General features: G+C 48.4%; 1 protein-coding gene across 2 annotated transcripts in view; it reads right to left on the reverse strand.

Moving 5' to 3' along the window:
- SERPINE2 (serpin family E member 2) overlaps positions 1 to 27,889 on the reverse strand; it is a 62,758-nt gene that overhangs the window by 1,761 nt on the left and 33,108 nt on the right. For both annotated transcript variants that reach the window (XM_045481464.1, XM_045481463.1), the window contains exons 2-8: positions 24,193 to 24,473; positions 20,973 to 21,200; positions 14,914 to 15,111; positions 6,777 to 6,975; positions 5,046 to 5,146; positions 3,073 to 3,159; positions 423 to 506 (exon numbers count right to left, since the gene is read on the reverse strand). In XM_045481464.1, coding sequence (XP_045337420.1) covers positions 423 to 506; positions 3,073 to 3,159; positions 5,046 to 5,146; positions 6,777 to 6,975; positions 14,914 to 15,111; positions 20,973 to 21,200; positions 24,193 to 24,451 — 1,156 coding nt within the window. In that variant the 5' untranslated portion in view covers positions 24,452 to 24,473. The remainder of the gene's footprint in view (positions 1 to 422; positions 507 to 3,072; positions 3,160 to 5,045; positions 5,147 to 6,776; positions 6,976 to 14,913; positions 15,112 to 20,972; positions 21,201 to 24,192; positions 24,474 to 27,889) is intronic.

The raw sequence follows: 27,889 nt of genomic DNA on the forward strand, positions 1-27,889 counted from the left end.
CCAACTCTGAGCCTGTGACTTACAAAGCCAAGATTTATCGAATTAACAATCCTCAGGCCGGAACAACAGAGAGGGCTCACAGAGGTTGACGACGTGTGGTTTCTTATAAAATTGAACTACTGCATTTACCAGAATATGGACCAAAAAATCAAAAGACATCAGAAACCCCCAAAAGGGCTGCAGAGCTCTATGTTAAAAACAAACCAACCCACAAATCTAAAATCAGCCTCCACAAGATCCCATCACACCCTGTAAACACGGCCTGGATTTTCTTATCTCTTTAAGGTGGGCGGTTCTATTCTTCAGTGTTTGCATAACACAAGGGAGGGGAATTAGAGCAGCAAGGTTGGATTGCACTAGGATTCTGGGGACCTTTCTGAATGTTAACAGCCAGTGAGCAACAGAAGGGAAGAATCACTTACCTGTGGGATTATGTCGGATGAAAAATAGAAAGGGTCTGTCTACTATAAACCAGGGAGGTGACGACCTTGCAATTAGAATCGCAGCTACGGATAGAGAGAGAAAATGTGTTACACCCAGCGTGAGGCCAGCAGGGCAGCAGGCTGGCTGGATCTTCCATGCTGGAGTTTGGGGACACAATTCCCGTCCCTTGGGCTGGCCAGGTTAGAACAGGCCCAACGGTCACCATTTACGGAACACCTAGCGTGGCCCAGGCCCTTTCCACTTGGGTGTCTCATTCAGTCTACACAAGCACCATCGTCCTTTACAAATGTACTTACTCCGTAGGCTTTTTACGAGGATTAAGTGGCATAAAAACTATTATAAGCTCTTAGAACAGTGCCTGCCGCTGAACGACACCTAATGCATATTCACTGTTATTATTAGCTGTTTTGTATTCATACCATCTGCCTTGCCGATGGAGGCCACTGGTCCTCTTAGCTCAGCCAAATCCTTTCTGCACACCCAGGCCCAGCTTAGCGTTCAACCGTTTGGTCTGTGACTTTTCCTTCGGTAGTTCTCCTTTGCGTGGTAACGGAGACCACTCACTCATCTGGGACCTGCGACCTCGTGTTGCTGTTCAACCCGTCGGGTGTAGACGCTCGACTTAGACAGCAAACCGTTTTAGGCCCAGAGTCCCAGTCATGCTTACTCTGCCAAACTTACCCATGGCGGCTTCAGTTTTCTTGTTTCTTAACGTTTACTTATTTATTTTCAGAGAGAGAGCGAGTGCAGTGTGACGAGGGGAGGGACAGAGCAGGGGAGAGAGAGAATCCCGAGCAGGCCCCACACTGTCGGCACAGAGCCTGATGCGGGGCTTGATCTCACGAACCGAGCTGAAATCTAGAGCTGGACGCTTAACTGACTGAGCCACCCAGGTGCCCCGTGGCCTGGGTTTAATAAGCTTGTCTGAAGGCCTCGCAGGAAGGCAGGTGCCGGGCATCACGGCACTGCTTTTTCCACGATGGCCCGGTTCCCTTCCTCAAACCCCACAAAGCGCTAATGGCTTGGGCTTAATGTCACAAAGGAAACATCTCCACTTATGGTGGGGAAAATCCCCCAACCCAGGGTGACTGAAAAGCAGTCAACGGTTAGCAGGTTAGCAGGTCTTCTGGACTGAACCGTATCCCCTCGAAATCCGTATGTTGACCCTAACTCCCAAGGTATCGAAATCTGAATGAGGTCATGAAGGCGGGGCCCAAATCCAATGGCGCTGGTGTCCTCATAAGAATACAGGGAGACAGGAGGGATGTGCGTGTAAGACAAAAGGCCACGTGAGGACACAGGCAGAAAGCAGCCCTTGACCTTGGGCTTCCGGCCTCCAGAACTGTCAGACATAAACTTCTGCTGCTTAAGCCCCCCCCCAGTCTGTGGTCCCTTGCTATAGCAGCCCTACTGACCGACCCAGCAGGGCTGGCCTCCTGGGCGTGTGACCGGGCCAGTCACACTCGCGAGAACCCCACACTCGGGTCAGGGCTCTGCTGCCCCTGTCTTGAAATTCTTAGTAAGTTTTCAGTAAGGACTCCATATTCACATTTTGCACGGGGCCGTGCAAATTAACATAGCCAGTCCTGATAGCTACACTAATTGGCAAAACTGGCCAATAACGGGCAGCATTCGGTTCTCACTTATCATCACCTAGAAGAGACAAAAGGCATCTTGAGAATTCTAAGTGCTGTTATTCTAGGTCTTTGTTTTTAATGCTATTTTAAAGGACTACAAATTAAGTGTTTATTCTAGAAAGGCCATAAAGTGTCTATTCGGAGCATAAACGGTACCTTTTAGCGACCAGAAATATGTGACCCAGTTACAAGCCTACTAGGATATTCACTTTATGAGTTTGCAGAGTTTGGCCAGATCTGTTTACCCCATCTCAGATGGATAATGCGGGGGTACAGAGACCAACCTAAGATCGCTCTATTTTCTCCTTCATCATATAAACCATGAGGAGAAAGCAGATGTGGATGTTCTAATTATCAGAGGAGGCTGCACAGCCGTCCTGGGAATTCAACAGCTGCTTGATAATTCTTCACTTTGTCCTAGATCCACTTGGCTGCCTATTTCCCATGGCGAGTGGCTATTATTTCATGTTTCAATATGATGATTGGGTTTTCCTGCCAAGAAGAAGCCAGCATCTGCTTTAACCTTCCCAAGGGCAGGGGTCGGCAAACCATTGTCCCCAGGCCAGGTCTGAGGAGTCGGATCCTGCCTTTATAAATACATAAAGCTTTACTGGAACACAGCTGCGCCCATGGGCTTGTATCCTCTGTCCTGCCTTCACACCACAATGGCAGCGTTGAGAAGTTGTGGCGGAGACAGGACCACCCACGAGGCAGAAAACACACACGACCTAGCTCTTTACCGAAAAAGCTTGTGGACTCTTGTCCTGGAGGAATTGCTCACACCGAAGGGCTTTCCTTTACGAAACAGACTCTGAGCTTTGAGGGTGCAGGTCCTTAACCTGTCTAAATTCACCACTGTCACCTGGGGGGCAACCCACGGTGCCCGGATGAAAACAGGGTTTGCTGCGTATCTGCTACGTTGATGGGCGGACCGCAGCACGCTCCCTCCCCCTGCACCCCAGCCGGTCCTGGCTCACGACCCAGTTCTTACTTGTTGCTGCTGAAGCTTTCGTTCCGTCTTCACTGACTTCAATTTTTGCTTTTTGCAAGATTTGAGAGACGTGAAGGTTTTCTGACCCTGTTTCCGGAAAATGAAACAAAGACAGCATTTATTTGATACGCGGGCCATCGGTTTGGCTGCGGGAGCGACTTCAAATCCACGGCAAATTCCAGTTCTTAAAAGGTGTCAGGAGAAGTGACCTCTTCCGGTCTGGTGACTGGAGGTTGTGGGAGGACTATCGACCTGCAGTGAGTTTCAATCTCTGCCAAGCGAACTGTGGTTTCGCTTCGGAGGAGGGACTCCCCTTCCCTGGATGTGTTAGTGCCTCTGTCAATTCAACTCTGATCGCTAAGGATTGTGTAAAAAATAAATAAATAAAAAGAGCAGAGCTTTAAAAAAGGAAGTCCAGTTTTCCAGAAGAAACGAGGCAACAATATTATTTTTCAGTACAGAATGTCAGATCCAGGGAAGATTGCAGAGGGGATTTACAGATGGGGAAACTGAGGCCCAGAGTGTTAAGAAATCTGTCCTCAAGTCTTACGGCTGGTTACTGGCAGAGTACGTGCTCGCTCTTCACCACAAAAGCCACTCATCTCATGGCCATATCAGTGAGAAGAGTGTGGAGGGTAAGAAGGGGTTGGAACCAGACTCAGAACTGCAACTGTGCCTCTAGAACCTTCTAGTGAATTAACTTTCCTTCTCAGCAGATTCTTATGGCTCCAGTGATACCCACTGGCTGTAGCATTCGAGGAGAACACGAACGGAAGTTAATGCTAGCCTTGGTGGGACATGGGTCTGGATGCAAAGGGAAAAAGTGCTTTCTGTGTCCCCTGGTTTTCACCTGCACGGATGCTGGGCTCTAATACGGCCGATGGGGAATGAGAGGGGGACATCTGCAGGGCGCATGTCACCTGCGAGTTAAACATCACACCTCAGGGGAACTTCAGGCACCTGGTCCTCCTTCGAGCACCCGCGAACTCCCATGGCCACTACGTGGTATGTAGGCCACAGAAAAGAACCCCGAAGGGGAAAACAATGAAACAAGACTAACTTCACTGGGCTGAGGAATCCTGTTAAAACATGATTCTGATTCAGGAGCTCTGGGTGAGACCCAAGATTATGCCCTCGAAACGAGCTCCCAGGTGATCCTCATGCTGCTGGACCGGGGCGGGGGGCCAGAGTCCGGATGCCCGAGGACGAAACAGCGTCAAAATATCCCTGTGGCTGCAAGTTCGCCAGGGACACAGTGTGGATGGAGCCCTAGGACGGGTACACAGGTGCTCGCCTGCAGGCCATCGAGATTGGTAATGAGCTTGTCGAGGGGGAAAACAGGAAAGGAGTACAAATAATGTTCAAGCCGTGACTTTTCTCTGGAAGGAGGCTGCTGTGCTCCAAATTAAAAAGACCAAGAACCGACTATTGAATATCACTCTGGGAAAAGGTGCATATATTGGCAAACGAGGTGATACGACACCAGCTGTGTCCTAGATGCTCTGGCAAAGAAAGCTTCTCATCAGACCCTTTGAATTCACATGATCTCGGATTAATGGGCATTAACACACCTGGATATGGTGCATGCCTGTTATTGTTTGATGGAAGCAAGTATCTGAGAGTTCAAAAACCTTGATTTTTGCAAACACTGGGGAATCGTTTGCATTTGGAAGAGAAAGACTACTATCTAAGAGCTAAATTTTTAAGTAATGAAGACAATACACGAAGTGCTTGTTTAACGGTGTCGACTCACTCGGGCTTCACCTGAAACGTGCACGTGAAACGTGGGGACAGGTGATTTACGCTGATCTAAATGACGAGGATGAGCAGCATCATTTGGTGACGAATCAGACTAAATCTGGGAGGGTTTCAGGGCAACACACTCCTAATTTTGACCTTTTCTTTCTGAACGAATCAGAGACCCAGTTTGTAACAGTCTTCAAGTTTCAGAATGGGGTTTAAATCGAACATACTTGTTATTTTCGAAAAATTTGCTTTTGATGGATCAAACATCTCGGTGATGCCGAGCACTTTCAGTGGCTCCTTCAGATCTGTTTGTGCTACCGCCGTGAACCTAGCAGGAAAGGAGAAAATAGGGGGAAATCATTATACCGTAAATGACGTAAGAGGGTGGAACCCGTGCCAGTGGGGAGACGTTGACAAAACGATTCCTTTGTAAGTATGCTCTGAACACCAGTCTAAACTGTGTCTGAAGTTGTACTTCCAAGATTTAAGTTAGAGGACAAGTCATCTCTCGAGCACTTTGCTAGCAAAATGAGGACACCGTGACAGGAAAGGGGGTGGTCACCCCCTCGTGTGTGACGGGCTTCCCCATTCCGGTACCTAGGTAGATCCGCTGAAGCACCCTCCCTTATGCTGATGCGGGGGGGGGGGGTATCTGGAATACCCCCCCGAATATCTCCACTTTTCCCCCATTGCCAACCGAAGAGCCATCATCATGGCTGCTGTAAGAACCACCGTCCTTAGCGGGATTGGTCAAAAGAGAGGAGACACGTTCCTGCTCACTCTTGTTGAGATTATGAAAGCATCTTACCGTTCAGACTGGAACAAACATTAGGAATAGGTGAGAACATATGCTATGGGTGTTGGGGCGTAACCTTGGGTTTCTTGGATACTTGCGATCTATCTGGCCTTCCAGCCGTACATATGTAAATGTCAGTTAGTAAACCTATCGTCAGAGGATGTTTTACCAGGTTTTATCCCATCTGGGGGAAGAGCAAAGGGTAGGTGGGCAGGTGGACTCTAATGATAATTTACCATTATCATTGTGCTTTACCTATTACGTCATTCTGTAATGTACACCTACCATCTTATTCGTTACATCAAGCACTGCTGACATGAAGGCTCATTTCACACATGTGTACACACACACACACACACACACACACACACACTCCTGGGAGGATTGCTAATACTTATTATGAATGGGCTTCTCTGATTACTTAACTCAGTGACTAGAGAAGTAAAAACTTTTAGAACTGGAAGGTAGCTTTACCACCCCGAGACGTGGGTGCTTAAAAGCCCTGGATACTGGTGGCACAATCACAGTCAGGGGACGTTCACTGCCTCTTTCATGGGTCTGGGTAAAGCATTCTCGGAGCTGACAGAAATTCAGGATTTGGGCAGAATTTAGGATGACTTTTCCCTTGGTTTCAAGTCATAACAGTTCAAATTCCACCAATATTACACTTTCAGGGTATAGTCTACCATAGATACTAATATAAGAATTCTGCCTGAATGGTTTCAAAATATTTCCTTACCACCTAGCTTTCGGACCTTGGCCTTCAGAAGCTTCCAGCTAAAACTTCAGAAGACTAACATGAAACTCCTCATCAAAATGCTACGAACCTTTACCGTGCCGTTATACGTGTATTTTTCAGTCTTGGGGACAAAACTAAATATGTTAAAAGCTCTCAAAATGGCATAGGGAGCTTGAGGTCAGAGGTCAGGCTGCCTTCTTTTCTTCCCCACTGTCATTATCCTGCTGTATGAGAGGCACAGGGATTGGGAAAAAAAAAAAAAAAAAGAAAGAAAAGAAAAGCAAAAAGCTTCTCCAAAAGCAGACCCTTGTATTCTCTCCAGGCAATTTCTGCAAAATAAATCAGGACTCACGACGCGCCATGTCTTAGCCCCATGTTGTCTGGCACCTGACACAACCGCTACCAGGGACCGAGCGCTCTTACTTGGGCAAGATGACCTGTACCCTCTTGGGCACCATCGTGCTCATCCAGCTGTCTATGGTCTTGGTGCTGATGTGAGGGATGATGGCCGTCAGCGGGGTGGAGCTCTCCGTGGGCAGCGCGATCAGCATGCTGATGCTTTCCCCATGGTAGGGCAGTTCGATGAAGTTGTACCATAAATCGTTGGGGGTGCTTGTAGACCCTAAAGAAATCAGAGGCAGGTTCAGTGCATCCCCTGATGACTTCTGAGAGGGGCAGGAGCGAGTGCTGATCACGTGGGTGGCCTCAAAGGGCAGAGAGCAGTTCAGTTTGGAAACTTCTCTTTTCCAAATATAGTTTCCTTAGAAAGACAAAGATAAGGACCATTATTTCTTCTTTCCCCTGGTAAATAATTCTCTTTCTTCAGTTGAGATCTGTCTTAACAGAATGCCTTGGGGCGTCACCAAAAATTCTGTTGAGTGGAATTTAACTGGATCATGAGGCGCTTAGAATACAGTACTTTGCAAGAAGCTGACCCCTATCATGTGAATAAGAGAATGAATTTGGGCTGCCTGAGAACGGTTCTTTTGGCTGAGCCTACGTGAGCATGTGAAGAGGAAGGAGAAGGGATGAACGGCTCCATTGTGTAGGAGCCACACCAACCACCCCACCCCAACCCAACCCACGCCAACCCCCAACCACCCCAACACATTTACAATCTACAGCGTGCCCCGAGGTAGGGCATGCAGTCCCGTTTTACACCCGGGGGGCTGCGCTTACAGAAATTAAGTAACTTGCCAAGGGACACGTGGGCTAAGTAAGCAATGGAGCCCCAGGACTCAGGCTCAGTATGTCTCATGCCAACAATGACCTTTGTAGTTCACTAACGCGACTCCCTATTCACTCTTCACCCATTCTGGTCATTGTCCTTACGGCTTTTCGATACCTTATGGTATTTGTACTCACAAATAAAAGCCCGAGAACGATTTAGACCAGCGCTTCTCAAAATGTTGGTCTACAGAGCACCCATCCTGCAGGACGCTCAGTAGACAGATTCCACACACCACTGAATCGATTCTTCCTGAATATTCCACACAGCATGCCATAGGATCCCGGGAAAACTTCCCATTAGGCCTGTGATGCCAGTTATAAAAATTAACTAGGTGAACAGAAAGCCAGCATTTCTAGATTTCTGGCAGATTTCAGAAATGTTTTACTAAACACTTCAGCCTTTTTAAGAACGCGGTGACCTTGGTGAGGCACTTAACCTCTGTGTGCCTCTCGGTATGGAGAATGGAGATACCACGGATATTAAAAGTGTGTACCTCCCAGGGTCACCGTGACGGTTAAATGAGGAAAAATACGTAAGGTGCTTGACAGGGCGTGGCCTGTGGTGGGTGCCCATTGAACGCTGGCTCTCTCTACCTCCTCCCCCTTCTCTAAATGACCTAGAAGAACAACGTGTTTAAGAAAAAGAGGGGCGCCTGGGTGGCTCAGTCGGTTAAGCGTCCGACTTCAGCCAGGTCACGATCTCGCGGTCCGTGAGTTCGAGCCCCGCGTCAGGCTCTGGGCTGATGGCTCAGAGCCTGGAGCCTGTTTCCGATTCTGTGTCTCCCTCTCTCTCTGCCCCTCCCCCGTTCATGCTCTGTCCCTCTCTGTCCCAAAAATAAATAAACGTTGAAAAAAAAAATTAAAAAAAAAAAAAAAAAAGAAAAAGAGAGGAAGCGAGCTTCTCTCATGATTTTCACTTGTCTTCTTTTTGGGGACGACCTCCGCCAGTCACTGCATGTGAGACAGGGATCTTGGATAAGCCAGTTCTCCACGGGTGGAGGTTGTGGGGGGCGGCGAGAGGCACAGCCAACTTTCTTTGTCTTCGTTACATAACGAACACTTCTAGCTATAAAATATGATAAAGAATAGCAAAGTTCTTAGAATACGTGACATGACAGGATGACATTTGAGTTTCTCCCTCTGGAAGAAAGCTGGGGGCAACTCGTGGAGCGCTCGGTACACCCGGTCCCCGTCCCGCTCCATTTGTCTGCGGGCCGTTCGGCAACCTTGTGCAGCCTGGTCGGCTGGGACAGGTGGGGACTGTCACTCAAGCCCGGTTCTGTCTCGGGGCTGCCTGAGAATCAAAGAGGGGATTTTTTTCACTTTCCTTTTACCTTGTGTAATAAGATGGTCTGGGCAGAAACCAGAAAATCGATGGGAGAGTCAGGACAAACATCACTTCCTAATGAGCCTTTTAATCTTCAAAGACAAGAGGAGGCCCCTACCTGGCAAAGCTGTTTGAGAAATTCTAGGACTTAGGAAGCGGTTAGGAAATGGTTGCTCCAGGGCATGAAATAAGGACCTGGAGGCAGCCGTTAACCACTTCTAGACATGTTTACTGTTCTGATGGGAGGCAGCAGGGTCATGAATAATGAAAAGTGACGAGCCTGGGTGTTTTTGAGTCGGGAGACAGCTTCCACCTTCAGCAGTGAATCCGGTCTCCACCGAACACGTCATTAACTGATCAGTAACACGAATAACCACTAACCACTTTGTACCCAGTCGCGCACATCTGCCTGATGACTCATTTCTCCCTGGCCCCACTTCTGCTTCTGATCACAGGCGCTGATGGCACAGCGTTGGCTCGGATGCCCCTGGCCATACCTCTTCCGTTCTTCTTTGCTCCGTGGCTTGAGGAGACAGGAGACAAAAATAACATCTTGCCTTCCACCTGATCAGTAAAAGACAGCTTTCGCAGCATCGGCCCACAGAGGACAAGGGCTGAGGTTAAGCACACGAGACCTGGAGTTCTAGGACCTGGGTTCAGATCCTGACTCTGAGACACTAGCTCTGGGACTTGGGCAAGTTGCTTAACTCCAAGTCTTAGTGTCTTTATCTGTAAAATGGGATGACAGTGCCTGGCTTACAGAGTTGCTGGGAAAATTAGACGAGACAATACACACAGCACAGTGCTCAGCACAGAGGCTTGCACGTTGTAAAAACTTGCATCTACTGATGGAAGCAGCTTCGCAAAGTACTTCTCGAGCGTTTGGTCACCGTTCAAACAGTCGAAACACAGCACTGGTCCACCAAGAGACATCACACCTGCTGCAGAGGACACAGCTCCAGGGCAGAGTGAATCAAGCAAGGAAGGGGTATTTGGGAGCCTTGCGTCACAGCAGGGAGCCTGTCATTGTCCCAGATACCTTTCCATTAAAATGTCTCGCCCAGGCTCTCCATTCCTTAACATCTGGGAAGTCGACTGAGCGTTCTTTAATGGGGATGATGCCGGAGTACATAAAAATGTGAATGGAGCAGTTTCCTTCCTTCTAAACAGGAGGAAATAGATGAAAAGGGAAGACAAGTCTTTTCTCTTGGATGAGTAGGGATCAACAAATCCTTTAATGAGAGGTAACAGGCAAACGACCAAGTATTAGAAACATGGAGAAGATTTAGAACATCCTGTCAGTGGTACTTTAGGGATGATCTAGATTTTCTGGAAAGGTCCCTAAAGTACTCTGATCCCTTCTTTAAATCCTACAAAAGGAGGAAGTAACTAGGCTCACTAAAACGTTAAGAACTCTTCTCGGCCTCTAAACTCAGAGGGAATATTTTAAATATTGAATATCAGGAAAACTTTATACATGAAAACCCGTCCACTTATCTTCTACTACAAGTAGCTTTATGGATTCCTGAGCTCTTGAGGAACTGTTTCAGCTACACTTCAGTTGAAACTGAAATGTACATTTGGAAACGAAAAAAACCACACCCACTGCACATAGTGGTCCATATTCTAGCTGAAATGCAAAGGGGGTTTGGGGAGAGCTGATGGGGAAGAAGGTGTGGTTTAAGGAAGTTAGGTGAGTACAGGTGCCATTTGTTGAGCTAAAGAAGATGGCAGGAGAACCAGATGGGTGAGGGCAATAATATAATTCATCTATGGAACTAAAACTTAATAGACAACCACGTAGAGAGGTAATGTGGATAGGTGGATAGGCAGGTATGAGTAGAAGCTGGAAATATACTGTGTGTGTGTGTGTGTGTATATATATACATATATATATGTGTGTGTATATATATATACATATATATATGTGTGTGTATATATATATATATATATATATATCTCAACACATATATACATATATATTTGGAAGTTTTTGTGGTCTTTTTTTTCCCCAAAATAAAGTCTTTAATGTCTAAATTCATAATCGTAAAATCAAAAATTTGTAAGCACTTTTGACTCAGCAATTCCTATCCAAGGAAATTACCTTTATAAATTCTGACTCAGTGCTAAAGATTTAAGTACAAGAATGCTCACTGAGGTGTTGGCGACCCATAGGATATTATAATGAATTTATGCCATGGAATATTCTGCAGCTGATAAAAGGATCAAATAAATCCACATGAATTCACATAGTTTTCCATGATTTACTGTCTAATGTATGGAGCATATTACAGTGTAATCCTCCATATGCAAAAAAGTTTCATAGACATATTTTGCATATGCATAGAAAAGGTCTCAAATAATACACCTACCACTTAATAGGGTTTTTTATGCTGGGAAATGGGATTATAGGAGAACATTTACTTTCTGCCTCATTATGTTTTATTTGTAGATTTTGCAATGAGCACGAAATATACTTCCTTTAAAAAAAGACTGCAAGGCCTTTTTTTTTTTTTTTTTTTGACTTTTAAATTAGAAGAATTTCTATCCTCAAAGTGCTTACACTTTATGGGATACAGTCAGAAGGGTTTCCCCCTCCCAGTTTCCACCCTGTCTCCGTAATGCTACTAAATGAATCTTCTCAGAGATCTCGATGGCATCTCGCCGGGGGGCAGGTCAGGAAGACAGAGGGTTGGAATGGCAACGCTTCCACAGGGTGACCGAGGCGGCTTGGTGAGGCCCAGCACACGTGTGACAGGTGGCTGCAGAGGTCGCGTGAGTGGGCAGGGAGGCCTCTGAGCTCACTGGTGGCCTGTCTCAGCCGCAACTGCCACGTTGTGAGCGCTGGCCGGTCGTGCTGGCCAGACCGATGACAGGCAGAAAGTGGGTGACCAACTAAGCGGTCTGCGGTCGTGAAAACAAACACTAGCTGTGCTTTCTTCAGAGGCCACAAGAGACAAGACAAATCTGCCCTGTCGTACTGCAAAAAGCCGCCGTGCTGGCCAAGGAGGGAAACCAGGGCAACACAGGGCCATCCTTGTGCCGTGGCAGGGCCCAGGACAGGAGCCAGGTTCCAATCCCAGGTTCCTCCACAGCAGGCCCACCCTTGGCACAGGGAGCGGGGAAAGAAGGATGGCAGCCGTTTTCCAGGGTTTGGTGTGAGGGAACGAGAACCGTGGAGAGAAGGCTGACTTCCACCTTCTGTCCTGAATTCAGGGCAGGGCAGTAAGGGTCCGACAGGAAGGAGGCAGGACACCAGGCTGGGTCACAGGAGCACTTCTAAAGCATGGGCAGAGTGCAGCGAAACCGCTAAGCACAGTCGCTTGTGCTACAAACAGTGGGGCACCATCACCAGCCGTAGGCTGGCAGGGGCGAGGGAAGCATGGTGACCCAGGGAGAAAGCCCCCCTGAGCACACCTGCTGACAGGAGCCCCGGGGACCGCAGGGAGGGCCGGGAAGTCAAGGCCCCAAGTCGGCTTACCTGCGAGCTGCCCCCACAGCCAACTGGATGGGAGGCAAGGGAGCCCACACATGCAGCCTCCTGGGGGGGGCGCTTGGGACAGCGGGGAAGAGGGTGAAGAAAGGGCATGAATCTGGGAAGGTGGAGGGAAGACAGCCAGCTCACCTTGGTTCGACAGCGTTCCAGTCGTTGACAGGAAAAGTACATTTACGCACTGCTTTCTGTAATGTGCACACGTGTGCTCTTAGACAAATCGTTTTTTTTTTTTTTTTTTTAATTTTTTTTTTTCAATGTTTATTTATTTTTTTTGGGACAGAGAGAGACAGAGCATGAACGGGGGAGGGGCAGAGAGAGAGGGAGACACAGAATCGGAAACAGGCTCCAGGTTCTGAGCCATCAGCCCAGAGCCCGATGCGGGGCTCGAACTCACGGACCGCGAGATCGTGACCTGGCTGAAGTCGGACGCTTAACCGACTGCGCCACCCAGGCGCCCCATGACAAATCAGTTCTTAATGGAAAAGCTACTCGCATATGCAACTCCCTCTCTAGGAACCTATTATATACTCAAGAAAACACATTACACTCCCGCAAACACACACAGTAGCGTTTCATAGGAATGTCTATAGGATCCTTGCGTTTTAACCTTTAACTACTGACATTTATTTTCCAGCAACAGAGATATACAGTAATTGAGGCCCTTCACTTTTCTTTTTTTAATTTATTTTGAGAGAGAGCAAGCGGGGTAGGGGCAGAAAGAGAGAGAGAGAGAGAGAGAGAGAGAGAGAATCCCAAGCAGACTCCACACCGTCAACGCAGAGCCCAATGTGGGGCTCGATCTCACAAATCGCAAGATCATGAACTAAACAGAAACCAAGAGTCGGACGTTTAACCGACTGAGCCACCCAGGCCCACCCCCCTTTTTTTTATTAGAACAGAGAATGTGTATAAAGATTGACCTAAAAGAAAACGGCTTTGCTTCAGAGAAGAGTTGGTAGCTATGTTAGTGTTCCGATGAAGTCTTCCTGGCAACACAAGCCGGGAGCAGGGAGGGCTGGGGGGCCGACGGGAAGGAGGGAATGACTTTTGGGCCAAAAGAGCCTTTTATTATTCTCAGTTGCTGAGCACGTTATCTTTCTGCAGGGCTTTCAAATACATATTATCTTTAAAAAAAAAAAAAACACATTTGAGTGAATGCCAAAATTTTACCTAGAAGCTGAATGATAAGAAGGAAAGTGACTTTATTTATTGCCTTCTTCACCTAAGTCATTCCTTAATTTAGAGAATTACGCAGCTGGCACAATACTGAGCGGTGCCTGAAGCGAGCGTATGCAAAGGCGATACCTGGGGCCCGCATGTTCAGGTACGGATCGGAGGCATAAAGGCTAAGTTGCAGAGGAAAAAGATGAATTTAAATTGGCTCACAAATGCTTCAATGAAACCAGGCTTAGAAAACAATCACCAGGCTTCATTTATCAGTGCTGCGGCAATGACAGCAGGGCTCGGTCATTGTTTTCCTGACTGTAAAATTGATCCAGGCTTGGGCGCCTGGGTGGCTCAGTCGGTGGAGCCTCTGACTTCGGCTCAGGTCGGGATCTCGCCGCTTGCGGGTTCGAGCCCCGCACCGGGCTCTGTGCTGACAGCTCGGAGCCTGGAGCCTGCTTCGGATTCTGTGTCTCCCTCTCTCTCTCTCTCTCTCCCCCTCCCCTACTCACGTGCGCGCTCTCTCTCTCTCTCTCTCTCTCTCTCCAAAATAAACAAACATTAAAAAAAAAAAACTGATACAGGCTTATTTTTAAAAGTTTCAAATTCAAATAAAGAAAAACAATCACTTGAAACACTACCACTGTTGACATTTTATTGAACACCCTGCAAGACACGTCTCTACAGATGGATGGATATATAGAAAGCATTTTACGTAAATGTGATGAATCAACATCTGTTGTACTAGAACTTGTTTTCTGAAATCAGCAACATATTGTATCATCTTTCCACTTCTGTAAAGCTGTTTATCATGTACGTTCCACTATATGTACATATCTGGCTTTTATTTATTTGCTGAGGTGAGATTATCTTCAGAGTAGAAGTTCCTCAATGCAACATGGTCTTCTAGGAAGTCCCCCGCCCCACATCTCTTTCCGCCCACAGTGACCAGGGCACCCATGTCTCCCCCCCCCCCACCATGAGAGCCACCACTGGGCTTTTGTCAATCTTTGCAATTTTTGCTAATCGGGTAAGTGGAAAAGAAATCTAATTTTTACTTGTATTTCTAATTTGGTAACGTAAGACGGTGATGACTTCGTAACGTTTTCATGCGCTTTATGCCTCTTCCCATCTCGTATTTTGTGACCTGTCCTCTGAACGTTCAACCTAAGAGCCTGTATATTACATATTAATACATAACCCTTGTAAATAATACAAAACCTTACCAGGAACTTTAAAAACATCCTGCCCTCCTCTCTCCCACCCTTTTAGAAAAATAAAAGTCAGATTTGCTCTCGGACTAAGTGAAAGCACTCTCAGGGCCCTGCCAAGCATACACTTACCACATCGGAACACGGAGAGCTGGGCCAGCATGGGCACTTGGTAGGACTTCCCATCAGCTGTCACAAACGTGCGTTTCTTTGTGTTCTCAGGTTGGAACCGCGATTTCCACAAACCCTTAAAATACACGGCATTGACCAGGACCAGTCTGGTGAGCACACCATCGATGAGATTTGGGGAGAGCAGATTGTCGATCATACCTGAGAAGTCACGGAACAAGCAAGGGAAAAATTCAGGATTGGCAGTCTATTTGAGGGCAAAAGGCAGTGTGGGATCACGGACAGTGAAAGATCAAAGGAATTTTTAAAACACTTTAAAAAGGAACTATTTGCAACACCCCTTTTGTACCTTCTCATGTTCTTCTCCCTAAAAATGAAAGCCGAACAGTTAAGGCTAAAATCAGAGAATCCATAAAGACATTCAATATCCTTTATTTGGAGGTTACCAGACTTCTCCTTAAGAAATTCTTTTACAACGAATTCCCCATGAACCCCACGGTTTAGAAAATTTCACTCGCCTAAATGATTAATTAACGATGAATTTCTCTGTTTGCTAATAACTGGCGTGAATGACTGCCAAGGAGGGTTTTCGATGGGCACAAGATAGGCACAAGGTATGCAGTTGTTGTCTGAACCACCGGGTAGATTTAATGCCGGCCAAAAACCAACCTCTTCGACCTGTGCGATCTGATTGAGGGTAAAGGCTGAATTTCTCCTAAAGTTTTAGAAACGATGGGCATTTGGACTCCCTGATACCACAAGGCCTCACGGCTACTTTAAAGAAGGGCTGGAGGGACGCCTGGGTGGCTCAGTCGGTTAAGCGTCTGACTTCGGCTCAGGTCGTGATCTCACAGTTCATGAGTCCGAACCCCAAGTTGGGCTCTGCGCTGACAGCACTGGAGCCTACTTGGAATTCTCTCCCTCTCTCTCTGCCCCTCCCCTGCTCACACTCTCTCAAAAATGAATAAATTTAAAAAAACAAAAAAAGGGCTGGATCTAAAAATCAGTGTCTACATTGATGAGTTACGGACTGAGCTAGGTGTAATATTACAGAGAAGCAAGGAAATAGCGTCTGTTCTAGAAGGCCTCCCAGTCTTGAGGGAAAATTCACTCCACAAAATGTAGAAGACCATCCGTCTTGATTGTGTTAGGAGTGAAGGAGCAGACAACCGTTCTAGTTTCAGAACATTCTTTGAGGCCACGAGGATCCTTCCTGAGTGCTATCCGTACTTGACGGTTTGGGTTTTCGTTAACGTACCTTTTGCTCCGTCTCTGAAGATCCAGCTGTGTGTTTACGAGGGGTCACTGATACCCAAAGTGATGAAAAATTAGTTCAGAAATTCACTGTAGCTTTTGGCCTTAGCGTATTTAAAAAATACACAGTGCCATAATGTAAATGCTAGTGGTAATTCTTTAAATGGTGAGAGTAAAATCAATAGTTTCTGAAGAAGCAAGAAGGTCTAATTCAGCAGAGAGAGCTTTAAGTCTGTCTGTCTGTCTGTCTATCTATCTATTTCTTTATTGGGGGGAGGGGAGAGAGTGAGGGAGACAGAGGATCCAAAGCAGGCTCTGTGCCAACAGTAGAGAGCCCAATGAGGGGCTCGAACTCACGAACCACAAGATCACGACCTGAGCCAGAGTCGGATGCTTAACCAACGGAGCCACCCGGGTGCCCCAAGAGCTTTAAGTCCTTTTAGATGATGTTCAAGAAGATGCAAATGTGCAATAAACGAAGGTTTGGATAAGTCGTGGTAAGGACGTGCACCCAGAGGTTTCCCAGACCCCAGAGGGCTCCGTAAGTTTCATCACGACTCCTTTCTTACACAAGGGGGCACCAACGCTAAGTCAGGACCTGAAGGAAGATACACAGGCCATGAACGGCCATCATTCGACGCAAGGGCGGCCTCCGTCTCGTGGGAAGGAAGTTAGAGCTCTGTGCTTCAGCCGCTGCAAGCACCTTAGAGCTCCTGACAGTGAGGGCTGTGTCTTGCCTTTGCTGGGAACATCACCCAGTCCAACCCCTCTCCCAAGACACAGCTCCCTCTCTACCTGTAGTAAATGTCCTCTGACCCTCCTCCCCAACTCCCAGGAGTTTCCATAAAGCTCAACACTCGCTGCTGCCATACCCGAGGTATTTTGTGCCGGCCGAATTTAACGTGTCTCTCTCCCCGAGCTGAACCATCAAGTGCGCCACAGCAAGGACCCTGTCGTTCACTTTTGAAACATCAAGCCTGGCTCAGGGCACCCGGGTGGCTCAGTCGGTGGACAATCAGACCTTGGCTCAGGTCATGATCTCGCAGTCTGTGGGTTCAGGCCCTGCGTCGGGCTCTGCGCTGACGATACAGAGCCTGCTTGGGATTCTCTCACTCCCTGTCCCTCTCCCACTTGCACGTGCTCTCTCTCACTCTCGAAACAACAAATACATTTTGTTAAAAGAATCGAGCCTAGCTCTGCGTTCGGCACACGATCAGTGCTCAATACGTGTCTAAAGAAGTCTCCTCATGGGGCGCCTGGGTGGCGCAGTCGGTTGGGCGTCCGACTTCAGCCAGGTCACGATCTCGCGGTCCGTGAGTTCGAGCCCCGCGTCGGGCTCTGGGCTGATGGCTCAGAGCCTGGAGCCTGTTTCCGATTCTGTGTCTCCCTCTCTCTCTGCCCCTCCCCCGTTCATGCTCTGTCTCTCTCTGTCCCAAAAATAAATAAACGTTGAAAAAAAAATTTTTTTTTAAAAAGAAGTCTCCTCAGCCCTTTTTGTGGTCATTATGGTAAATAAAGCCTCTGACTGCCACCTGTAGGACTAAGATACAATACGGGGGCATGAAGAAATATTAAGCAACGATAAAAAGGTAAGGAACGCATGGTTAGAAGGAGGCCCACGAGGGGCTTGCCATCGCTAACTGCACACGGTGAACGTGCATCACCCGGCCACCCACCCATGCGCCTACTCGGCCACACAGCCACCCACCTACCCACCCACCCATCCGTCGAAGCACCACCCCTCCATCCACTCCTGGATGCCCACCTGCCATGTGCCAAGTGCTCTTCTAGGTAAGAAAACAAACAAAAATGAGCCCCGCCTTCAAAAAGCTACGGAGAAGACAGAGGTGGATGGAGGCTGGCAGAAATGGCTCGGAAAAGTGTATGCAACAGGAAGAAACACCTCGAAGTAGAAGTGAGGCCATACGAGAGGGGGATCGGATCTGGTCAGCGAGGTTAGGGATGGGTTCCTTGAAGAAGCTGACCAAGTAATGGCTATAGAAACAGCTTACGCTTGTTGAACGTTTGTTAAGTGCAAGGCACTCGGCTAAATGCCTTGTCATATTACTTAACGTTCCCACAAAAACCTTAGTGTCGATGTAACTGTTTTAGTAGGTATCACCGTCGTATCTCCATTTTACAGATGAGGATTCTGAGGCACAGGGAGGTTAAGTAACATGCCCAAGGTTGCACAGCTAGTAAGTGGCAGAACTGACATTCAAACTCGGCGCCTTGCTTTTAACTATCATGCCGTGCACGTGACAAGTGTGAAAATGGACAGGCGTTAACAAGGGACAGGCGGGGAGAACAGTATCCCACGTGGCCGGATGCAGCGGTGGGGGCTGTGACAGGAGAGAGCACGGTGAGCTGGGGGCTGGACGGGAAGGAAGCGTGCATGGCCGGAGCACAGAGCCTGTGGAAGAGAGGCTGGAGAGGGCAGGGTGGCCCTGGCGGGGTCAGCACCCTATCACAGCGGAAAGAACCTTCCCGCCTGGCTCTCCCACTCCGCAGGGGGCAGGAATCGTCACCTCTATGGGACGGACTGGGCAGTCTTCTGCACATGGAACGTTCGATCTCCAGGATTCTGGGTTCTCCCAGGTAGGTAAGTGCCTCTCAGTGAGGCAGATCACCTCAGGGGCCGTGTGGAAATTTGTAGGAGAGTTTTCAGTGGACTGACAGGTGGCCCGAGAGGTTACTTGCCCTGCAATGTTCACAACAGTCCCACACGCTAGAGAAATGTCCTGCTTCCCGTATAGTTTTCAGACGCCCCACTGGATAGTCACACTGGCAAGAAACTGGCTTACCATCATCTGGGCCCAGAACCTCACTCTTCTTCCCCTGTAAACACAAAGTTATCTGTTTTGTGGCACATTTTGAACGTACACCAAATTTTCCGGGTAGGTGACTACGGTGCAAAGCAAAGTGAGTGGAAGCTGTTCTTGTTTTGTTCTGAAATTTACCGAGAGTACCGCACCGTTTTAGGAAAGAACTCGCTTCAGAAACACAGGAGGGCAGCTCGTGGTTTTCACATCACCAGCACCCCACGCCTGTCTCTGCCTGTTTTCGTAGCCATCCGTTCACAATTACTCTAAGACTACGACTGCTTCGCTGTTATGTGCTCGGGTGTACTTGTGACTCAAGAGCCCACCTGCTGAACCACATACATAAATGAGTTTTGTTTTTCCTTGTATTACAGTTTGGCATTATATTAATTTTTAGAAGTGTCTGTGTACTTGTGCATAGGTTAGACGAGCTACGAATCTCGCGGCAGGATGGTGAAGTGAAGAGTCAAAATCCTTGTTTACCAAGAGGTCGGCCAGGTGGAAAAAGCACTGCAGGGGCTCACCACGTCCCCCCCCGCCCTCCCCAGAGGCAGTGAGCAACTGAGTCAACGTGTGTCCAAGGAGCTTGAACACTGTTAAGCAGCACGCTAATGTGCCTTCCCATGACCAGTGCAGTTGGTAAAGAAGAAGGCTGGCAGAAGCCACTCACAGGCCACGGTCATCCAGCCACCTGGCTCTGAGTGCCAGCAACTTCCTGCCACTGTTCTTAGGCCTCTGGGCCCAGAAAGAACCACCAGACCCTTCACATTTGCAGGTGTCCTGATCGTTTTGCGGTTTTAGGAAGGGTGCCCGGATTGCACTGTCCAAGAGCCTACTGAGAAGGAATGCTGTGGATTTATCAAAACCAGTTCTGGTTCCTCCACCCTCGGGGCACTCCCGGTCCATCTCTTTGCAAGTCTGTCCCACGCCCTCGGACATTCACGTATACGAGCCTGGTCATGGGTGGTGGAGGCAGACTGGGGGAGCATTCGTTTTGATGCAGAATGTTCGGCCCCTCCCTCGGAGATTCTGATACAGGAAGTGGGGGGTCCAGTGACCTGCATTCTAAACAAATGCCCTGGGTAATTCTGACACAGGCACCCTAGGAACCACACGCTGGGAAACAGGACCCAAGAAGCCAGAGTTTCCTCACGTTCTGTCTTTGGGCCACAATGGAGTCGTTGGGACTACCGAGACTTTCCCGCTTCCACTCTTGCGACCTTACCTCTCCCTCCTATGAAAAACAGGTTCCCCAATCTAGATTTGCAGCCTTAATGTCCTGTTGATCTGGACCCATCTCTACTCCAGAACATTTCCACCTAGACCTCCAGTTTACAAATTAACAGGTTTAAAACACCCACGTTAGACATTTCCTCAGCTTAATGAGAGGAGAAATGCACGCAAACAAGCAATCATTATACAGCGTGGAAAGTGCTATAATGAAGGGGCTTAGAAAACGCAGACTCGTATGCCAATGGTAAGCAGAGACGAGGCACCGACTTCCTGGAGGCGACGGCAGCGAGAGAGAGAAGCAAGGGAAGCAAGGAGAGAGGTCAGTCTCGAACCTCACAGGGGGAGAGGGGCATTCCAGGCAACGGGAACAACAGATGCGAAAGTGGGAAGGACTGAGCGACTGAACCTTCAGAACAGGCCAGGGCCTGCGGGCGAGGCCTCTGGAGAGGCGACGCAGGGGGGACAGAGGAGAGTCCGTGGGGCTGGACTCTGCTCTGTAGCCCCTGCCACAGGGAGAAAGACCCCAGAGAGTACCGTGAGTTGTGGCACCAAGAAAGGGTAAGGAAGGTGGACGGAGTCAGGGCACCTCCTAAGAGAGGAAAGACAGACCAGCCGGCTGGGTCCAGGTGTTTCGCGATGGGAGGACCATGGGGCAGGCAGACACCAGCTAGAATCTTAGGAGCCCAACGCACGCTTTCACTCACAAAGTATAAAATGGCACCCAGTGGTTCCCAGGGAATTGAGGCCACTCACCCCTGGTTTCGTTTCTAACCCACACGTTGATGGAGTCACAGGCAGAGGCTGGATCGTCAAAGTCCACGTTCTGGACTTCGCACTGAAACACGTCCTTGTTCCTCGTAACGAAAGGCACTTCCATTTTAGAGCCGTTCTTCACAAACACTGCATTGGCCACCGTCACAATGTCTTTATTCTTCTTGGAGACGATGGCTTTGTTGATCTTCTTTAACACTTTACCGACTCCTGGAGGGGAAGTGGGAAGATGTAGCCACGTTTCCACAAGACTTTCGACAAGCTACGTTTTTGTTTAAGATCTCTTTCTTTGTATGGCAACCAACAACAGTACAGACAAGATAAGCCTCAGCAGCAAGAGACTATGTCTTTTGCTTTCTCAGTGGCCGTGTGTTAAGAAAAGGGGAAGGAGGGTAAAATTATTAGCAGTTCTTAAAAATCAGTGGTGCTTCCACCATCAAAACAGCATATTTGAGACATCTCAACACCTTCCCCACATACACTTGGTCCTCCTGGGAGAGACTTTTCTGGTGCCAGGTCAATAGGAAGACTGGCAAGTTCTTCTTTATGTAGCCATGGGGGAATAAATCCAAGCAATCTTCCACCATGGGGGAATAAATCCAAGGGATCTTACTAATTCATTCTCTTTTTCTTTCTTAACTATCTTTAGTGCTATTTCCTTTCCTGCCAAAGATTTAACAATGCGATCTCGTTTTTCTATTTTGGAAAAAAAAAAAAAATGAATAAAATAAGCATTAGAAAGACTACAAAAAGGGGCGCCTGGGTGGCGCAGTCGGTTAGGCGTCCGACTTCAGCCAGGTCACGATCTCGCGGTCCGTGAGTTCGAGCCCCGCGTCGGGCTCTGGGCTGATGGCTCAGAGGCTGGAGCCTGTTTCCGATTCTGTGTCTCCCTCTCTCTCTGCCCCTCCCCTGTTCATGCTCTGTCCTTCTCTGTCCCAAAAATAAATAAACGTTGAAAAAAAAAAAATTAAAAAAAAAAAAAAAAAAAGAAAGACTACAAAAAATTGTCATGTGCCACCATCCAAGAATAGTGTGATTTTTACTTGATATCAAGCTCAAAAAGCAAGGGGATTAATTTTGTGGCAATGTAAGCTTTATCTTACACGAGCCATTCACACATGCTCCATTTGGTTTCAGAGCATGGAAAAGAAGCAAGTAAATTATAAGGATGAAATGTGCGAGTTCTAGAGGGAGCTCAAATTACAGAGCCTTGGGTTCCTCGCTTGGGGTCCTTTCAAAATGACACCGTCCTAAAACAGCCTGCAGGGTCACGGTGACAGTCTCCTGGAGAGCTGATGTGTCACACGCTCAGAGGGTCTCGTCTCCAGATCCCTTAAATAAGGGTAAGGGAAGTCTGCCATGGTGCACAAGGAGGCAACCCTCTGGCTCCTTGTTTGGCCTCTCATGACCCCACCCTGCGCGCTGTTCTGTGGGGCAGGCCCGGCGGGAGTGAGCGGGCCTACTTCATCGGTAAGGGAAGAGCAGAGGACAAGTCCCAGAGCCCGTCCCTTCTGGCCACACTGCCTCCTGCACACGCCCCGATCTCCGGCCAGGAAAAGACGGGTGTAGATTTCACTCCACTGCCTCAAACCATTCTGCCTCTGTCCTCACTAAGAGGACACCTGAGTTCTCAGGGGCTGAGCCCGAACTAGGGCCTGGAAAACCACTCAGGCTCCCCTGAAAGAGTTCGTCCTGCCACCGAAAACACGTTCTATAACACAACTAACTGCTAGTGATTTGGGAGAAGGTGAGGGTGGGAGAAGGACACCACCAAGCAACATCGGCAAGAACTTGAGAAATATCGCTTAAAACGAATGTGGCTCAGCATTAACACAAACGACAGAAATCCAGTCGCTGCCTTGGAAGGGTACTGGCTGACAGGGTCTGGATGGCCCTGGTTAACGGCCATAAATTCAAGCGGTGATTCGCCACGAAGCTATAAATCACCAAGAGTTTGCTGAACTTCCAAGCAAGCGGCAGAACTGGGAGCGTTCCAAGTATTAAGCCCTGCCATGCTTCCGACAGGTGATCAGACTGCAGACTCATGCAAAATTGAAGGCCACGTAAATAGAGCAGGGTGTCCCAGCATTTGGTGCTGGCAGCTCGGAGGCTACATTGAACACAACAGCCAACTGAGGGCGGAGGGGGGCGGGGGGGGGGGGGACGGGGACGGAGGGAGGCACGGAGCGCTTGACCCCTGACCCCAGCTTGCCTTCCTCTCCAAGTCTCAGGCGTCAATGCAGTCAAGAGTCCTAGAACTTTATGGCTGACAGGAGTGGAAGAACAGGGAAAGGGACGCTCCCTCGTTCTCCAAAATAGTAAGGAAGACTTCCACATGCAAAGCGACTGGCTCGAGGTCATGGTGCACGGTGACCTAGAAGGGCTCCGGGCCCCTTCTGCTCCCTCACACACGGCACCCGCCCCAGAGGCTGGTGGAGGGTGGGCTCTGGGGGAGGATATGTGAACTGGAGCGACAAGGCCACAGGGCTGGGAGACAGAGACGCTTACGTCGATGTGGGTAATTCAAAGCAATTCAAACCTTTTCCATCGGGCTTTACTGACAAAAATTCCTTCCCTTTTTTTTATTCTGAAAAACTGACAGATTCAGAGGAAGTTGCAAAACAATGGACAGGATGGTCCCATGGGCCTTTTCGATCAGTCTCCCCCACTGGTAGCAGCCCGTGTGGCTACGGCACCGCATCACGACCTGGAAACTGCCGTGGGTACGGTGCACCCAGCCCATACACACCACATGTGTTCTACGTTCCCGGCACCTGTGTGTGCGTGTGTCGCTCTCTGCACGGCTGTCACTCACTGAGATTCATGTGGTCACCGGCACAGTTAAGACCCAGAAAGGTGCCATCGCTACGAGGCTCCCCTGTGCTGCCCTCCACGGCCACAGCCACCCACTTCCCCAGCTCACCACCGTGAGGTTTAGCCCGAGGCACCGTGGAGGCGGGGCAGGTGGGAAGCCTTCTTTTTAGAGATGAAGTACACTAGGGCACGGAGAGATCACGTGACTGACCCAAAGCCCCAGGGCTAGAGAAGAGACCAGAATCCAGTTCTCCTAACTGCTAGCACTGCTAACATCCGTCCTTTAGAGGAGACAGCCCGAAGTCCCAGAACGTTACCAGCGAAACCCCTCCAGAGGCACGACTCCCTTGAGGGCCCCCCCCCCCGCCCCCGCCCGGAGTGCACGCACCGTTCACGCCGTATCTCATCACCGTGGTGAGCTGCTTCTTAGTCCTGCCGTCGGCTCCCAGCTGAAGCATCCCCAGGACGGACGCAATCCCATGGGGGGACACGACCACGTTGTCAAGAGGCCGGGATTTGATGATCTGATTGAAAACCTGGATTCCTGTGTCGGAGCCTAGCTCCTCCAGAGACAGGGGGTTGAACTGGGAGCACACAGACGGCAAAGTCACTGTGGCCACAAGAAAGAAGGGAAAACGCCAGTTCATGGTTCCTTCCGGCAAGGACAACCTGAAAAACAAGATCGAAACGATATGTGACTTCCTAAGTGATCGCTTTTGGGGGGACTACTTTGGACTCAACCAGGTAGGATTTATTACACCCCGTATGACGGAGTGCCCTGTTAATTTACCTGAAATACGAAGAGTGTCGCTGAAATCAGTTGCTGCTGTATTTTGTTAGGGGGAGGAAGGGCAGGGGGAGGGAGGGAGCCCCCATCTGGCAGGTTCCCAACTATGTGCCAGACACCAATCGGACAACCACCCTTCATCCAACGGACGCAGTATTTAATCAAGAACTACGGCATGCCAGGCCCTTTTTGAAGCACTGGGCAAACAACTAGAAACGACGGACGAGACCCCGGCCTTCCTGGAGTTTCCTTTCCAGAGGGGAGACAGAAAAGAAACCAGTAGGCGGTAACTTCAGAGAGAGATCAGGGCCGTGGTGATAAAACACAGTGTGCACGCAAACGGAGGACAAGCTGGGGACGACAGGAGATGGGTCACGGAAGACACCTCAGCTGAGGGGACGTGTGTGAGGGGAGTCCTGAATGAGACAGAAGCATGCCCCACCCCCCACCAGCGCACGGCCATGCAGGAGAGAGTTCAGGGGGGACGTGAGGAGGAAGAGGGCCCCCATCCCCAAAGGCCCGTAGACCCTAGGATGTATGGCTCTTGGATTTCATTCTACGGTCACAAGAGGTGATGGGCATTGAGGAGGGCACCTGTTGGGATGAGCACCGGGTGTTGTATGGAAACCAATTTGACAATAAATTTTATATTAAAAAAAAAACAAAGTCACAAGAAACCACGGGAGGGTTTAAAAAAGGGAGTGAATCCCTCGGGTCACTATGATTACTTTATAACCATATGTCCTTGTTTTAATTTTTTAAATTTTTGTTTATTATTATTATTATTGTTTGTTTGTTTTTTACCATACGCATGCTATTTTTTAAAGGATTGCTAATTAAAATAAGTTTATGGGGCACCTGGGTAGCTCAGTGGGTTAAGTGTCCAACTCTTGATCTTGGCTTAGGTCATGATCTCATGGTTTGTAAGATCGAACCCCACGTCGGGCTCTGTGCTGACAGAGCCTGCTTGGGATTCTCTCTCTCCCTCTCTCTGTCCCTCCCCTGCTCACGTTCTCTCTCTCTCTCTCTCTCTCTCTCTCTCTCTCTCAAAATAAATAAACACTTAGAAATAAAAACAAATTTAAGTGACACCCTTAAATCTACAATAAGGCAGAACAATTGGTAAATATATCAACTGTGAGAATGGCACTGTTTACACAGATACTCTCAATTACAGCGATTTATTGGAAATACGAGTTCTTCCTTGATTACCACTTACTGAGCTCCCTTTGGCTGTGACAAGTAAGAGGTAGGAAATTTACATGTGTTTATGGAAAAGCAAATACTTTCATTTTAAATGAGGACTTAACAGAGGAAGTCGGCCAAACAAAAGCAGAATTTGGGATGTGGCTAATTTGATTCCTGCCTTGGAGACCCAAGCTGGCCGTGAAGCCAATCTGTCCTCCTGTCACGTGCATTTACGTGTGAGAGGTTGGGGATGTCTGCAGAGAACAAGAAAGAGAGGGGGGCCTTTTAGGAGATGGAGGCCTTGGAGTGGAGGGGAATAAGGTCTGTGTGCTCCAGACAGAGGGTCCCTGGAGCGTTAGGCAGAGCTGGCATTGGGTATTTCCTTGTCTTCCTTTGGACGCATCTGTCCTTGCTTCCCACTCCAGGACATAGTAGATGTTCAATAAATACATGTGGGGTTAAACCTGATGGCTTATATACTTTCTATTTTTGCTAATTGTTTTTTATTGCATCAAAATAATGTCTACTGAATGTGCCTACGACAGTGATCGTGTTTAGTCCTGAGCCTGTGAGCTCCGAACACTTTCCAAGGAGAGTGAAATTCACTGGGCTGGGGACAGGACTGCCATCAAAAAGCAGACTTCGGCACCTGCACCCCCAAACCTCACCCAGGCCCACGAGGTGAACCACTAAGACCATCATTCGAGGGGATGTTGCAATTTTCTCATATATTGTGAAACAATCATGTTTTTAAAAATGTGGAACACTTGAGAGTTTCTCCAGGGCTTAATTGTAAAATAATTGTGTTAAGACAGCCTGTCTAAATTCAAAACATGTAAGCGACCTACATACGCTCCTACTTGGGGCTTTCCTATGGCCAGCGTGGCCTATTTTGACTTTGGCACCTAGGACTGGCTCTAATGCCATGACAATCCCCTGAGTTTCTCTCAGCCTGTTGGACGCTGGAGAGCTTCCAAATGCTGACTACGGAGGCTTTACTCATTTCATCTAAAAATTAGACACTGTGTCCTCCTGTCCTCCCTCCCTGCCTTCTTTCTGGAAATAAATCTCTTTATTTTTTTAATTGTTCTTTTAATTTTATTTTTGAGAGAAAGAGAGAGAGAGAGAGAGAGAGAGAAAGAAAGCAGGGGAGGGGCACAGAGAGAGGGAGAAATAGAATCTGAAGCAGGCTCCAGGCTCTGAGCTGTCAGCACAGAGCCTGACGTGGGGCTCGAACCCACAAACCACAAGATCGTGACCCGAGCCGAAGTCGGACCCTTAACCGACTGAGCCACCCAGGTGCCCCAAAAATCTCCTCTTTAAAACTTAATATGCCGCAAAGCCTTTCCAAGTACACCATGATCTGTACACTCTTTGTCACAAATGGTCAAATCTCGTGACTGGCACCAACTTCATCAATCACAATTGTTGACTCTTCCGTTATAGTCTAATTCTGACGTTACCTTCAGTATGCCTAATCTCTACTCCCCAAGCCTCCCAAAGAAATCCTCCCGGATTGGCAAAGGCTTGAATAAATATTTGAATCTGCACACTCATCAAGGACCTCAAATTGCTTTTGCCTCTGGTAGCTTAAAGTTGATTTGCCCGCATATTACAATTTATGTAGACGGTTGTAAAACAGGTAGAAAGGATCAGTAAGGGAGAAAAATATTTAACGGCTCCAATGCCTTGGAGTCAGCAAGGATAGTCTCCCAAATAAATAGCCATCTTATTCGGCAGAATTTTGCTTGGTTATGACTTTCTGCTGGAAGAAGAGCTTCATTATGAAGTGGGGGGCGGCTGCCATGAGTGTTTTTCTTGGGTTTCTGGGACTCGGGACGTTTTTGAGAGATGTCTATGTGCGGTTTCATAACAGTGTCCCGGGACAGTGTCAGAGCTGTGCAGGACTTGGAATGAGAGCTATTTTTGATTGATGTTCTGGGCATAACTTCCTCTTGGCCTCAGTTTCTGAGGCTAAATGCTCCCTCGTTTAAGCTCACCTGGCTTACGTACACGTCTGAGACTGAGTTTTCACTCCTCTCCAAAGTTCAGTAGCCAGGAGAGGAGGTGCTGACCCATAAATCACTTTGGCTTATAAAATTCTTAGCTG

Source organism: Leopardus geoffroyi, chromosome C1, assembly GCF_018350155.1.
Source record: "Leopardus geoffroyi isolate Oge1 chromosome C1, O.geoffroyi_Oge1_pat1.0, whole genome shotgun sequence".
Lineage (NCBI taxonomy): Eukaryota > Metazoa > Chordata > Mammalia > Carnivora > Felidae > Leopardus > Leopardus geoffroyi.